The sequence below is a fragment of the Microchirus variegatus genome (genome assembly GCF_963457635.1).
Source record: "Microchirus variegatus genome assembly, chromosome: 22".
In the NCBI taxonomy this organism is placed as follows: Eukaryota; Metazoa; Chordata; class Actinopteri; order Pleuronectiformes; family Soleidae; genus Microchirus; species Microchirus variegatus.
Genome location: NC_139823.1, coordinates 8104189 through 8120578, shown reverse-complemented (window position 1 = coordinate 8120578; position 16390 = coordinate 8104189). Strand labels below are relative to the sequence as shown.

At 40.3% G+C, this 16390-nt stretch overlaps 1 protein-coding gene across 1 annotated transcript in view; it reads right to left on the bottom strand.

The window, feature by feature from the left end:
* tanc1b (tetratricopeptide repeat, ankyrin repeat and coiled-coil containing 1b) overlaps nucleotides 1-15006 on the bottom strand; it is a 59952-nt gene extending 44946 nt beyond the window's left edge. Inside the window, exons 1-2 of the mRNA XM_083908483.1 lie at nucleotides 14941-15006; nucleotides 4999-5103 (exon numbers count right to left, since the gene is read on the bottom strand). Coding sequence (XP_083764609.1) covers nucleotides 4999-5103; nucleotides 14941-14974 — 139 coding nt within the window. The 5' untranslated portion in view covers nucleotides 14975-15006. The remainder of the gene's footprint in view (nucleotides 1-4998; nucleotides 5104-14940) is intronic.
* Between the last annotated feature and the right edge of the window lie 1384 nt (nucleotides 15007-16390).

Genomic DNA, 16390 nt, shown 5'->3' with positions numbered 1-16390 from the left:
AAACTTACTTTTACTTGTCATTATTGTATGTCCTCAAGGATCTTCTTTGAAGCATGGTCAGGGTTTGGGTTTTTTACACCAGGGATAAGTGTATGGTGCAGAGTTTTTGAAAATGTAACTTGGTGTTGCTATAGTTTATACCTACAATTCAGTACTGGGCTCAAGGCCATACTGTTAAGTGTTGCAGTGCTCTAGGTCTTCCAATAAATAGAAAAGATGAATCTCAACAGCAACAATAAAATTGGTAGAGTAAATTCAAAGCCTCATGAATCAGATAATCATGATTTCCTCACACAGAAACAAAGAAAGAATAACGGTTTTGTGTAGTGCAACGACCAATGTTACTGTGGGGATTTAATATCCATCAGATGGCAGGCATTTCTGCAAATAGAAATATATGGTTTAGTGTTTTTGTCTTCAACGACAACCTGACCATGGTCTGAATACAAGACAAACTACAGCCTTCCTTTGCAGTTACGTCTACTTTTGTTTCATGATGATGGTCACTGGTTCTTTTACCTGACACTGCAGTATCTATCAGACATTATATACACATTTAATCTGTGGACGTGTGGAAGCACTTTGTTTTCTTCTCCCCAGTCAGCGAAACCTACACCAGTGCCCTGGTGATCATGAACAAATAATTCACTACAGCAGAGGTTTGTCTGCGATCATTCGTCACCATAAGTAGCTTGTCCAGCGGGGAGCGCTGACAAATTAATTGTTCAACTGCAAAATGTCAGTTCAGATCTTGGTCACAATTTATCAATGAGCAATGTTTAATGGATTCTTTAAAATTGTGTTCATGTTCTGCCAATCTACATGCATATGATTAAGGCCAGTAAATCCTCCGATTAGAGGTTGATACAAAGCAGGTGCCACATTAACACAAATGACAGTAAGCACTTTTTATAGGTTTACGTGGCCCAATAATGTGCCACTGTAACAGTGAAATATTATCACAAGTCAGCTCTTAAGTCATATCTCTGCAATGGACTAATGCTAAAACAGAGAGGTAATTCAAAACTATGGTGAGTACATTCTAGAGTCGTTATATTAGCTCAAAAAGCCAGAATGTTCCACTAATAATGAATTTAAATATAACAGCACAATTCATTCTATCCCATTGCAATAAAACCATGTACGTGGAAATAAAAAACAAATATATATATATATATATTTATTTACATACTCTTACACACCAGAAGATGCGATTTGTGACAAATTAAAGTTGGCCATTCAGCAGTTCTGCGCAAGGTTTGTGGACTGTAGCAAAATTAAATAGTCCTTAGCAGACCTGATGAGAAAAGCCCTTTTCACTGACATACAGTCCTAATTATGTACATAAAAACTAGTGTTGAGTGGACAGTTAAACTGCTTAAGAGTCTGTAGATCACCTCCATGTAAAAGATTTAATCAGATTGCTCAGAAAAACAATGAATTTTGTCATCCGTATGGACATGACCTCAGGAATTAATTTGTGAATACAACACTTGTATGTCAACAGCTACAAGTAAAAAGTGTGTGTTTAAGACTTCATAACCAACATTATTTATGACTGCTGCTGCACGCTTGATCAAACTATGGCAGAGGAGGGCCAGGCTACGCCAGCTTCGTCACTACTCAAGGTACAATCATTGCACTTATCTAGATGGAAAATGCCTGTCTGATGTAAATTTGCATCTGTACTCTATATACAACATCTGATAAGTCCAAGACTTACCCGGAGATACAGAAAAGCTATGGATGGAACCACTTTGGTATTCCGGTAACTGTACAGCAAATTCAAGGCAGAAACAAAACAACATTGTTATCTACCGCCTAAGGAAGTTTATGAGCAGGTGTGAAATAGCAGCCATGCGGTGCAGAGATAGAGGAATGAAGACAGAAGGAGGAGTAGAAGAAGGATGGAGTGAGCGGGGAGTATACCATGAACAGACTGGCTTCACAGAGCTGTCTTGGCTCTCTCTCCCTTCTGAGAAAACAATCCAGCCGGTGCTCATTAGCAGCTGGAGTTTCATTACCACAACAGTGGAGGCTGTTTAATGAACCCTCAATGAGAACATGTATCCTGCTTCACCATTTAAGCTCAGAGGTACGAGGTGACGTGCTCCCCTGAAGCATGTTGAGAGCCTATTGCACATTCCAATGTCAGAACCGCAAAACTTCTTTACAGCGAGTGCAGATGGAGTGTCCAATGAGACATCACATTATACCGACATGAGACAGAATCCTCAGTACAGAATCTTTAAGTATAATGAGGTTTGGTGAGGATGGCACAGTGATAAATGTCATAGTTTGACTGACATCTCAGCTTGACACTGCACTGTAGTGGTATCTATTGTTTATCTCATTGTAGCACAACTGGCATTTCATTAACCAAATGGCTAAGAGAACTTGAGTGTCCATATGTGGTGACTCAGCCCTGAGGGACACAGTCATTGTGCCATAAGGACCCTCTGCAGATGAGCAGCACAGATTAATGAAGCCTCAACCTTAAGTAAAGAAGAAGAGTGAGAATAAATACATATAATTTGACTGTCCAGCTGTTGATTAAAATAGGTATTTAAAAAAACTTCTGCCTTGGAAAGGAATAAAGGTGCAACTGCGACAAACTTATTGTTTTTACTTATGGAAGATAGTGAATGGAAATATCATCGTTCAATGAACTGGTAACAATCAACCTTGATTAGACAATCTGACCCATTCTCTGTCATTTACTCAATCAGGTGTCATTCAAAGAGAGTACAGATTCAACAGTATCTGAATCATCTTATGAAGAGCCATTTCAAAGTGTGTAAATAAAGGTTTCCAGAGGCGTCATGGTGTCCACCATTTGCACAAATATTCTCTGCATGCAGCCTGTCGGAATTCCAGCTAGACACTGTACGGGAACAGACCGTCTGTGGTCAGGTTTACCACAACCAGATGTTTTCAGTGGTGTTAATATACAGTATACTCATATAAGATGAATAGTTCCGCTATTAACAAGATAATAAGTATATGAAGAAACAAGAACTGAGGTTATAGCTTGTGTCTGACTGGAGTAGAGGGGTTCATTGTGGGAAAGAATGGGACATGAGGTTCATTTTTGATTGACAGAAACAACCGTGAGACCACAGCTGAAGCAATTTTGACAAAGAGTCTGTTGACTGCCTGTTACAAACACACTCAGTGCATGCATAGTAAAAATGCATTTACACACATGCACAAGAAACCCTACCCTCTACTACTCCAACAACAAATATTGTTGCAACTTCCAACTGGTTTTCCCAAATCAGTTTCTTGCAAACCTGTATCAACATTCCATACTGACACTGACCTTGATACAAAAGCTGCAATGTCAAACGAGGATCGTCTCCTCTCTCGGCAGTTAGCAAAATAAAAGCCGGCATTGTTTATACTCTCCGAAAGAGGGGCGAACAACTGTTCAGTGGCACAATAATATTGCATAGGTCATTGTCTCGTGCAATGCATCAAGACATTTTTTACAAATTATTCCACTCAATGTTAACAGGTCTCTGTCAAACTAAGACAAGGCACCGTATTAAATATGTTTGAATTTTTCATATGAAAGCGAAAATGAGCCATTGCAAGTAGAAATGTCTTCCAGCTGTGCGTGGCAGCTCACCCCACCTACTACAGCTGAGCTATCACAATTAGCCATCATTAGTGTAGAATTTATGCAGCATCTAATTGTACATAATTAGCTGAGCAAGTTAGCTCACTCTGAATTCTCAGTAGTAAACATGCTTTACCTTGCTGAGCATAGCTGTGAGAAGATCTAGGCAGAAAGTTACTGAATAACTGAAGACAGTTATTAAAGATACAAATGGGCACCAATTAAATATCTAACTAGCCTTAAGGAAGTTGAATTAATACATGAACAACTCACTGTCAGAGAATAGAATCAGACTGAAATGTATTGCTCTCCTGGAGCTGTACATGAGCCATGAAATGTTGGGCTTGAATCTCCTGATTGTCTTTTCTTGTTTGACATAAAGTGACCAGATCTGTAACTGTTCTCTCCATCTTTGGAAGAAAACCAGAGGAATTAAATAATGTACGATTATTTGTATTTATTCACCTGAGGAATACTTGATTGGTGGTGAGAGGCTGTCGTTTGTGCAACCTGCAGCAGATCAGATATTCGCACAAAATGCAAGTAAAACATGTGCGTCAAAACATTTTTCTTTGAGCACAACTCATTATAAGAGCTCACTAATAGTGCCAGTGCACCAGCTGTCATGAGATAACATTCATTTGGCGTGCGCTATCTGCTGGAAGCTCACTCTAAGCCCAAACCCAGCTCTTCGCAAACAGTGTCAGACACACCCTCGTGCCTTAGTACATAACATCAACAGACTGGGCTGCTAATGTCTACATGCACAAGCCACAGTACAATCAGACTGAAGTCTTTCTGTGCTGCCTTTTCCTCAAAACATCACATCCAACAACCACAATTCAGCCTATGGCTGGAATTTGAGCCATCTCACAAGAGAAAATAGGCTGCAATATAAGATATATTTAAGTCACAAGTCTCAGACATGTGGAAACACACGATCACATATACCCACGCAATGCTACTTAAGATCTTGTCCTCATTTTATTCACATGCAACAAATCCAGTGCTGTTATCCTCACACAGTGGGAAAAAAATTACTCTTCCTTAATTTAAACACACACTTATAAATACACAAATAAAGACAACACCAGTGTTTCTTTGTATATGGGTCAAGGAACACTGCCCAAATTCACTGGTGCTTAAATGGTCCACTTTTACATTCACTGATGCAACCCTTAAATTAGAGAAAATTATAGCATGGATAAGTTTCTATAACATATACAACAAACAAGAAAACAGGTCACCGATGAAGGCACAGTTGTGAACTCCAGCAGCCCTTTTTCACTTTTGAGCCAGTTTGTAATTCTAGCTTCTTTCCATTGTCTACAAAACACAAGCAAATACTGAAAAAAATAAGTAAAAGAGAAACTCACCATTGTGTGACGACTCCTTGTTGTCAGCCACCTTCCTCAGAGCTGACACAATGGCATCAGAAGGAACGCGCGGACTCTCCACATACTTGGGTTTCCTGCTTGGACCTGCCAGCATCAATCGATGCAAGACGCAGGGGGGAATGAGAGAGATAGAGAGTGTCAGACAGTCCAGCAGGAAGGAAAATAAATGCAAAAGACAAGAGAATTGGAGAACCAGAGAGAGCGTCAGAGTTCTCGCTGGATTAACATGTTCCAGATGGGACTGGAGATGAGAGGCGGTGGTGTCTTCATTGGACGCACTCTCTTGCGCACATAAAACTCACACACAAACATAAAAAAACACACGCACACACTTTCTCAGACAGCTCCCTGCGCTGATAGCAGCTCTGGTCTGTCTGTCTGACAACTGAAAATACTGTCTGCATAGGTAGAGACTCCCAGTTAAACATTGCTAGCCAGCTCTGGGAATGTAAACTACAGCAGGAAACCACAACAATTAGCCTCTTAGTGAACTTTAAAAAACCCTGTGCTCAAATGCACACAAGTACTAGTGGAGATCAGCAAAACAGACAGTTTCTTCTATTCTGCATGTTTATATGTAAGCAGTGCCATGCAACATACTACCCACCTATTGGTGCAAGGTAATGCATGGATAGATTAAGGTCCCGGCATCCTGGTGCAAGTCAGATGATGTATCTAGGACAGTATTACTGATCACTAAAGACCGTCTTTGTCTTTAGAGAGGAGTTGAGGTTAGCTGCCTGCTCTGTTCCCTCTGCTCACACCATGACAGAATTAGAAAATGCCACAGCTTCACAAAAATACTTGCTCACTGCGCTGATCTTTACAATAAATCACCAACATAGTAATCCCACTAGAGACACAGCCCCTTTTGCATAATTTCCACATTTAAGTGTGAAGCAAGATTTCCCCCATCCTAAAAAGAATCCATAAAACTGTCCTTTAATCTTCCCCAAAGAGACAAAAAATTAGGTTGTTTATTTGAGTGACGGCTAAAGCTTACATTTTCCGCTTAGAGCAGCAATATAATTGTTTATACTTGCCGGAGATCCAGCAAGGACAGTAGACTAAATACTACGCCATGGGACAAACATCACCCAAAAGAACTAGCTGTGTATTTTTAAAGTCCTCTACTCCTAGCCCTGAATTTCCTGTGTAAAAAGGAAATACATTCCAGAGTCCACACTCAAGGATGAAACTAAAGATGCAAAAAATAATGTGGAAAAATAGCTGACTTCATTAGGATCCATAAATCCATAGTAAAAAGCAACAGAGTGCCTCCCTTTGCAAACCTCCTCCATGCTGCTCCAGCCTTGATCTACTGTAACCCAATCCAAACCTCCGCCTCCTCCAGACTTCTGTTATCAGATGACTGCATTTGTAACCCCAGTCATAACATGTAGACTGGATGGGAGGGCAGAGATAGCCATTCCCAATTACCACATGCAATATCAGTCACTCTGACCTCAAACTAAACATTTCCTCTGAATCAGATTTAACAATTTCTTAAACCACAAATGCGTTCTTAGCCAGAGATAATTGGTTTATGTGAGTGTGTGTGTGGGTGGGTGGGTGTGCGGTGGAGTTGTGGGGGGTGGAAGTGAGAGGAAAGGTCCTGGAAGTGACACTGCAATAAACCATGCGTGGGAGATGAAGTCAGCTTGATGCACAGTGCCATCTATGGATATGCAACTTGAAATGCATAGCCAGGAACTCTGTTTTTTTTTTTTTTTTAATGCTTGGAAATGTTTTCTGCATCTTTAAATACTGTGTTGTTGCTCGTTAGCAAGGTTCAAGACACGAGCCCAGTCAATTGCAATGGTCTGTCTGGGGCACTGAAAACAGTAGTTGTAGTATGTTGTGATGATAGTGTTGTTCAAAACCAATATATTCTATTACACGTTAAGGACTGTTTTGAAGTGGAGGGGAGTGATCCAGAGAAACACTGACTGTTATATGACAGAGAAAGCCAATGAGTCTGTCCTTAAAACCTCCATTCAGTAGTGGACAGTCAGGCACAGTCTATTACCCAGGAGGAGTCACACGGCTCCAATTAAAAAGGGACTACAGAGACACAGAGGGCTGTGTGAGACACACTTAGTTCAGGTTAATGTCTTGGACCAAAAGCAGCCCAGCTAATGTGTTCTGTTGAAACTATTTCATCTAAAAACAACAACGGGCACGGTTTGAGTAATCTGAACCATATGCTTGAGTTCAGCATCAGTTTGCGCAAAATGCCAGGAGGAACACAGGATCCACACATGGAATAATGCAACACATGTGGCCACTGGCAAGCTATCATGGATATTTTAGGCCACATCTAAGTGTCGATAAAGCTGGAAAGAGGCAAAAGGTATCCATGCAGGACTGTAATTTCGAAGCATCAGACAAAACACAGAGGGTTTTTTTTCCCCCATCAGAAAACTCATCTCAAAATCTAACAGGGTGTTATTATGGCTCAGCCAGCGCCGATGGAGACACTGACAAATAAGCTATTGCAGTCTATAACAAGCATGAAAAGGTCACGGATGTGGAAATGTCAGACAAATGACCCTTGAAGGATGATGAGAGAGAGAAACAGAAATGTGATGTGCTCTAATTCGTACTGCCGAGTGTGGATACAAAACCTCAATGAACTCTATTCACATGCAGGTTAATTAAAACAAGAGTTGGCAATAATCGATGCAGAGCAATCGTCACAGACCTTGAGGATCACAATTCTGTAAACAGCCATGATTGGAAATGATAACAAGAGGGAAGTATGTGAGGATCTTCTATAACCAAACTTGTTTCTTCCATTATGTAAAAACGAAAAACAGCAACCAATATAGGACTTAGTTCGGAAATGTGTCAATGTCCTCAAAAAAATCTGCCAAATTGCAGGTTTTGTTAAGTGTAGTCCGCTTATGCTGCTCAACTCACATTGACAGAAAGGGTTTGTGGGTATCTAACAAATACCAATAGAGAACTGTAAAGTCATTGAGAAGGAAAAAGGTTTTTTTTTTCTGTGAAACATGCATCCACAATGTCTCAATGAGTACATGACACCCTACCTGCTGACTCACTACTGTAGCTAAAACATGACCTGTTCACCTACAGTATATATATGTGCAAATATGTATCTATATGAACACATATTTAAAAGGTACAGGGGATGACATGTTACGGAAGAATATAACACAAAGAACAATACACAAAGAGAAAACTAATCTCAAGAGTAAAGACAGGAGAACTCTCTACTCACCGGTATTCACCGATAGACATAAGAATCCATGACTAGCGAGCGATCAATCAGCAGCCACAAGCACATATCTAACAACGGAATAACTGTGACCAACAACATGCTATGACCATTACATTCTCATGAAAGAGACGACTGTTCATGGCTACGGAGTGATCAAGGAGTTTTCCCAGCATTTTTCAAGATGGACTTTTGACACTCTTCACATTTCAAATTATCAATGAGACAGTGTGTCCTCTTTGTGCTGCAAAGGGGAACGAAAGCTGTCCCACAACAGCCCTCTTTATGTTCCAAAATGTCATTCTTCAATTCAAAAAGTGACCTGGAATTACAGCCTCACGGTTGCCGTTGGTCAGTCAGCTAAAGTTTACGTCCATGTCCGTCCACACTGATATAATGTACAGTATGTAGCAATTTTGAAGGAATTTAACTAAAATTTGTTCGGTTTATATGTTTAGCCAAAAAAAGCTGATTCTGATACAGTTGTTGCCACGACAGAGGAAAATCTAAAATAAAACTATATACAGTCACCACTTCAAGGTGTGTATTTAATATCAGTGTTAACAATTCAGTTCACCTTTGTCACAATCAACTCCACTGCATGACTGACTTAAACATTGGCAAGAAAAATGTATTTAGAATATAATATAATGACAGTGACATTTTCGTTTATACCTTTTGAGCCTAAATCTACCTTTTTTTTTTTATTACAATAAGACTTTTTGTGTAAATTTGTCATAATTCTAGAGGTACTCGAGTTCAGGTGGACATTTGTAAAGACTTTGAAGAAATTGCCTTAAGACTCCCATGAGTTATGAGACACGTTCAGGAGAAAGGAACAGACAAACCGGCAAGCCCGACGCATAATGCCTCTGGCCATGATAGTCAAATTAAATGAATTATTTAAGAATAAAGTTAAATGAGGTTGGTGCTTTTCAGTGAGACTGCCCATGGAGAGCATATGGTACATGATACTTGGAGGTATACTCCATGTATTTAATATGTTCACCATTATACATTGCTGTAAAAAAGTGGAGTTGACAAAGAGCAAAACTGTGGTTCATTATGAAGTTAAGATATGAATGCTAATTTACATTTTATTCCATATTCATAGCCCGACACAATATTTCCATTATCCTCTCTGGTTATTGCAGTTTCGATATATACAATGGCAGACTTATGCTGTTTCACAAACTGGTATGTCACATTGTACAAATGACAACAGCAATGTCAAGTAAGCTATTTCAAAAATGTACGCATTCAAAACCTAGTATTGGACACTTATATTAGATGTGTTAAGAGTCTGTTGACTTGGATGAAGATACTATAGGTTTAATAATAGTTCTGCTCTCTGATGCAGTAGGTGAATCGGGATCACACTGCAGGTGAAATGGGGGGGGGGGTGAATTCGATAAAGAGTCAAAGTGTAGTGAAGTGAAGAACTGGATAGTCCTTTTTACTGGGTGCCCATCAGAGGAACCTTTCAAGGAGTCCAAGAAGCAGCACAAGGTCTTTTACAGCTCAGCTCTCAGAGAGGCATTAATATTCCCCTGGGGCTGTCTGGTTGCTGTCAGAACCCCAGAGGTGACTTCAGGAGAGTTCACCTCAAAGAATCTACAACTGCCTTTGAAGCAACTTTCTATCCTCTTGACAGAAGGACAAAATAAATTGCACTCATTCTGCACTGTGGAAAGAGATGAAGAATGCTTCTTCAAAAAAAAAAAAAAATATTGTTAGTCTGACTGGACTCCTAAAATACATGTGCGCATGTTAGTCTGACTGAATTGTGCAAAAACTAATTTCTCAATTAGAAGTGGATATTTTTAAGTTCATGGACGGTAAAAGGACTCTGAATGGTGCTTGACATTCAACAATGAGCTAAAACCACCTCATACTAAAAATCTGGAGGTGGATTCCCTGCTCTAGTGCTTGTATACTGGGACAAGGGCAGTGGTAATCTCAACTGTAAACACACCGACTGTGCTATCATTATTGTCAGAAAGGTGTTCGCTACGCGCTGTACTGAACGGCTGACGACGTTCAAGACGAAATACACGTGCATACTGCGATAATATCACCCAGAATATTCAAAACAATCGAAATAATAACCGAAACACAAGACTGTACAGTGGCTTAGACAGTTTGACATGACCTATGTACTGTATTCAGTCTGCTCAACGTGAACAGTGGAGTGGCTGCATCAAATTGAGAAACAGAGGCGATAAGGAACATGAGGTCATATATCATCTGGCCACTGTCTGTGTTTAAGCTGATTAGGTGACTACTCTCACAGAGTGCGAGAGAGCAAGAGAGAGATGGGAAAGAGAGAGAGAGAGATCTTGGAAACAGGAAGCTGTGGGCTCCTTTGTCCTTGTACTTGTGTGTAGAATTGATGCAGAGCAGTGTCTATGTTGCTCCGCTATTCTTCCACCAAATTACGAATGTAAATTAAAAAACAACGATTAAATGTTAGATATTGGAGAAGATGATATACAACTGCTGGAGGGAGAGCCAGTTTTGTTGCAATCTGTGCTGGTCCTTCCATAGAAAGCTCATGAGAAACTGTGCACAGTTGGTGAGGAGTTTCAGACGTGCCTGGTTGATCCATGAGTATATCAGTCTCTGTGAAACACTTAAAGGTTAGACTCCAATTAAAAGCAGAAATCACTCATCATCATTTTAAGACACACACAACCACCTGACAGCACATCCTGTGGCCTAATTCCATGTACACCAATTAAAATGATCTAATGACACACGAACACTAACCCTGTGATATTTTATTATTTTGTACCTGCAAAAGGATGCAGGGATAATATTTCAAGGGTGCAGCATGCTTCAGTAGAGATGCCTTATTTGAATAGTAACATTGTTAAATTGGGCTCATTTACATAAGGCAGTTGTAGGACAACTAATTCTTTTTTCTCTCATGTCAGCACAGTAACCTACTGCAGCCAGTGGAGGTCACTGTGGAGATACCCTGGTGACTGTGGGAGACATTACGTTCCATCAGCTGTAATGGCTCAAAGAGAGCTGGAAACCACAATTACTGTGTCATCAACTTTACTCTACCCACTTCAAATTGAAAAGCCCTCAAGTTTATACCTGATCTTTGACCTGCGATGGTTTAATGCAAAATGGATCCATTCAGGCAACATTCTTGCAGAAAATATCCGCCACTGGGCCATTAGAGGTCCTGTAAACTATTAGGACTATAAACTCTAGGTGCTGCTCAACACATGTCAGGGTGCTGTGTTTCATGGTTAAGCTCTGGGCTTAGCTGATCAAAGCCGCGGCACTCAACACCACCAGGGCTTTGTGGCTCAGGCATCCGTCACACTCCTAATTAACCGAGTGTTTCTCTGTTGTCCCTTGTGAAGTTTTTCAAGAAAAGAACAACCACTACGCCGGGGCCGTCCAAACTGTGATAGATTATCCAATGTGTCAGGAAATGGAGCTCAGCCACAGAATGCTTTTTGAATCTGTGAAACCGCTTCCCCTCAAACATATCAGTGGCGGCTGTATGGGGAGTCTGACGTGAGTACATAAGTCAACTTTGAAACAGGATGAAGACGCTTTTGGAAAGTGTTCCTAACATGATTTTACTGAAAAAGACATATACGGTATGAACAAAATAGTCAAATGTAGAAGGAAGTCTTATGATCTGCTATTTACCCCAAACAAATCCTTTGCATACTGCATCAGCTCATTTCTGTTACCCCATGAAAATCATGTACTTCTGAAATATCATAAAATAAATAGAAAGGTGTTCCACTCCTGCCTACATAGCAAAGCAACTTAAAAGATGAAAGCAGATTTTAGATAATTTTCATCAGAGATTGCCTCCAATTATCTGTCATGTATGACGCAAGTGTGCCTGTCAATGATCGTCTGGTAGAAGAGTCTCTGAGAGCCGAGACGTGAGGATCAAACTCAGCAGTGAACTTGTTTCCTATCATCCTAAAAATCAACTGAATTATCTGAGAATGACATCACCACAAAGCTAAAAAAAACATCTGGTTTCACAGCTCATAACAAAGTTGATGATTTTGGAGATAAATGGATTTCAGGAAACAGAAACATGCAACAAGCAAAGATAATCAATAACCGTGATACTTTTTCCTGATGTGCATAGGTTTTCATGAATAGAAGTGGAAAAATAAACATCATTAATGTACATAAATATTTGCTTGCCTCATTTCTGTTGAGGCTAACTTTCTGTTTACCTTTCTAAAAGCTGGACTCATTGGTTTTTACCTCTGAATCTATGCTGATCTCATATCTCTGATATCTAACTGACATAAATCCATTGTGGTGATGAGACCATTATTTGAAAAAATGTAAGTCACCAAAAGAAATTCAAACCATTAGTGCACTTTTCATATTTTACAATTGATGTGGTTTTGGCCTACATTTTGGCGAATTGCTTGCAGGTTTGCTTCCGATATCTTTGCTCATATCAACTCCATGTCCACCATACATTTCCACAACATGTTTCCTGTGTTGAAAAGATTGTGGTCACCACATCTGTGGTGCATGACCGCAACCATCTGTGGGCAAATCTTCACTCACTAGAAACACCTTTCAAGCTCTGCTAATTAGGAGCAGGGGTCATAATAACTTTAAACATCGACACACAACATGTTTTTTTCTTTATCTGAGAATGAGAGCAAACTGGTGACATCATAATACTGGTGTGCTTATGAAAAAAAGTGTTGTATATGATGGTTCAGGTATAAAAAGTACAGGTGAGCATGGCTGAACTACCAGTTTCTCAAAAGTCACACAAACACCCCAGCAAGTTCAGGTACTACTGCATGTATACCTTACGTTGGAATCGGACTTAAGCCTGGCCTTGTGTTCCCAAACCATGGCTTATAATGTAATTTTTAAAAAAACAGTGACAAAAACATGGCAAAATTGAGGTGGTACAATTTTTGGACTAATGAGGGGATTGAATTTATACTCTGCCAGCTTAAAGATTTGGATGTTTTTAAGTTTATGAATAGGAAGATGGGCTCAGCATGCAACCAACTAGCTGCAAGCTAAACCAGAATCACCAATTATAACGACCAGAAAGGGGGTGTATCGCCCCTAATGTAGAGGAGGTGGACACACTTCATTCAATCACACGATTCGCCATTAGTGCTTGAATACTGGGACAAGGGCAGTTGTTAAGTGGAACGACGGTGTAGTAGAGCTACATAAAGGTGCATGGAAATGAGTGTTGAATAGAACCGCTTGAAGATCATTTGGTTTATAACAGAACATTTACATCATGGTCAGAGGTCACAGCGGTCATCTCAGCACTATCCATTTTTACTGGAGGGAAACACGCTCAGACTCAGAAGCGCTGAGACTTAAATTGAGTTTAACTCACTGTAGTCTCTGCGGCTCAGGCAGACCGAGAAAGAGAAAGCGCAGCATGACCCATGATGTTTTCGTCGCAGAGCTGAGACATTTCCTGCTGTATGTGTTTATTAACTCGAGGTGTGAACTCTCCCCTGGCGGGTTTTCACAGTTACCTCTGAGGACAGTGGAGGAGAGGCTCCAGACCCTCCCCCCCAACCTTCACTACCAGGTTGTCCTCCATTGTATCCTATCTTGTCATTCCTTTTTTTTCCTCTCTTCTTTTTCCACTTCCTCTGAGCATGCCACAAGGGAATATACCTTTAATAAGTGTTCCCCTTCTTGTGTCCCAAGGGCCCTTTTCACCTTCACAAACCCAACCAACTCTCTCTCTCTCTCCATCTCACCGTTCACATCAGTAAATGCACATTTCATAAGCGCCCTCTTTGGAAGATTTAAAACAGCCATCACAATCACAGCATCACCAAATGTGTTGAATGGATTTTACTTAGATGGATGCTGGGCAAATTAAAATCCACTTAGCTAATATGCACTGCACTGCAAGTCTACTTGCTATTATATATCGGTTTCATTGAACATTTGCATAATGCACTGCATTACAATTTCAGGCTTACAAATCAAACATTATGAGCTGCAGTTAGACCATATCCGTCCATTAATTAGAATAAAGACATTGTGGAATAAAGACGTTTTTTTTTAGAACGTGAACGTGAACGACAAGTCTGTGCAAGGATCAAACCATCCCATCCCCCCCTCCTACCAACCCATCTTTACACAAAACAGATCAAAGCTGTAACTACTCTAAACAAAAGGTAGATAGCCCACAGATGAGTGCCACATGTGAGTGGGGCCACAATGGGCACTTTAAGGATTTCTCTTCTCTGTGCCAAGTCTTTGGGATACAAAGGCTCAGGTCGAACTCTACAGCTGCCGACAAGGAAGCCCAGGAAGACTTACAATTAGATGTAGTGTAAACACTCACCCATTACAAGCCACTAAAGTGTAAACACACAGCGCTGTGGTAGAGTACTTAAATCTAACACAAGGTGATCAAATAAGAGAATGAAGTGACAAACACAAATCTCTGTAAGCAGACAGAGCTCACAGGTGGGATACAGAATGATTCCGCTACCATTACTACTTTATCCCGCTGTGTTAAGAATAGTTTGACATGTTTCAAAGACTGACAGGAAGTGTCATTCCTGCAGTGCTTTCAGATCTACAGCAGTACCTGAACAGAAACTCATGAAAAAATTTTCACATTAATGAAAAAACGAAGGAAAATAGAGCACATTTGGCTGGGCTTGTACCTGGTGATTTCTTGCTGGGGCGTAAGGGCATCATGTAGGACTGTCGTGGCAGGAGCGGTGATGATGGAAGAGACATCGACACTCCCTTAGCAAGACTTAGCCTGAAAACATCATCCTGTATGCTTTGGTGACTGCTGCCAGGCCCCTGGGGCTGCACATTTCCCTCAAGTGGAAATCTTCTTTGGGCACTGTGACAGTGAACATCACCTGTCGAGGAGAATCGCTAAATTATTACAGAGGATTTGCATGATCACATGTACTTTTAATGTTTCACAAAGTGAAGCTCATGGGACTGTTAAGCCTTTTTTCTAACATCAAAGGGCTATTGTAGCACAACATTTTTAAAACTCTGCAATGTGTGATCATACGGCACACTAATCAGCAAGGTTTGCACAATGCAGACCCAGTGTTTAGAATTAGATTGCACTCCTAGGGCAGAACCTAGCAGTGTTGCGTTCTGTAAGTTAGATAGAGAGACAGCACAACGATTATTATGAGATTATTTTCACTTCATGACAAAACTGGCTGCACAATCAGAATATGGCATAACACTTAGGGGCAGATGTACTAATGTACAATGTTTGTGCTAATTTCAGACACTAAACCATTGTAATGTGCCTGAAAAAAGACAGGAAAAGTGCACTTTTCCTGCTCACATGTGAATTCATAGGAGGGAAGATGGGGAAGTGAGGGTGTGTTTTTAATGGCAAACTTCCTGGCCTCTTAAAAACAGGTGTAATCCAGGTGTATATTTGATTACAAAAACAAGTCTTTGCTAAAGATGATCAGACAAACCTTGAAGCTGACCAAACTGGAAGAATATACAAAATGATTTTTATTTTATCAACATCCTGAGTCTGAAGGCCAGGAATTTAAAAACCAGACAAAACCTTGGAAATGTTTTACTTTGCTACACAAAGCAACTTGGCTCCAATAGGATGTGGCTGATGAGTGTGTATTGTATTTTCAGTAATTGGGTAAAAACCCAGAACAGCTTTTCAGAAAGCATGATTACATATGCAACACAGTTTCGTGAAATTGTCTACACTCATTCAGTGTATTTTTTTTGTTTGTTTTGAATGTTATTCAACCTCCTAATACATGCAGGTGCCACAGGCTTGTTGACTAATCTGCTTATACTGTAGGGATAATGGATTTCAGCATTCAGTTCAATGCCTTCTTACTGGCATTTCCTGAGAATGATTCAAAAAGGGAAACGAAAATATTGAACATAGATCTGCTGTTCCCTTGAGCTTTTAACACGCTTGTAAAACAACAAAGCTAAGCACTCATAACATATGCACCTCAATACAGTAACGTGTTTGCAATGAAGCTGTTTATTTAAACTGTCAATAAACTGTCTACCTGTGAGCACTTACAGTAGCCACAGGCTCACTGTCAAGCGTGTACGTTACATCAACCACACCCCGAGCATTCACCTGAAGGCTCT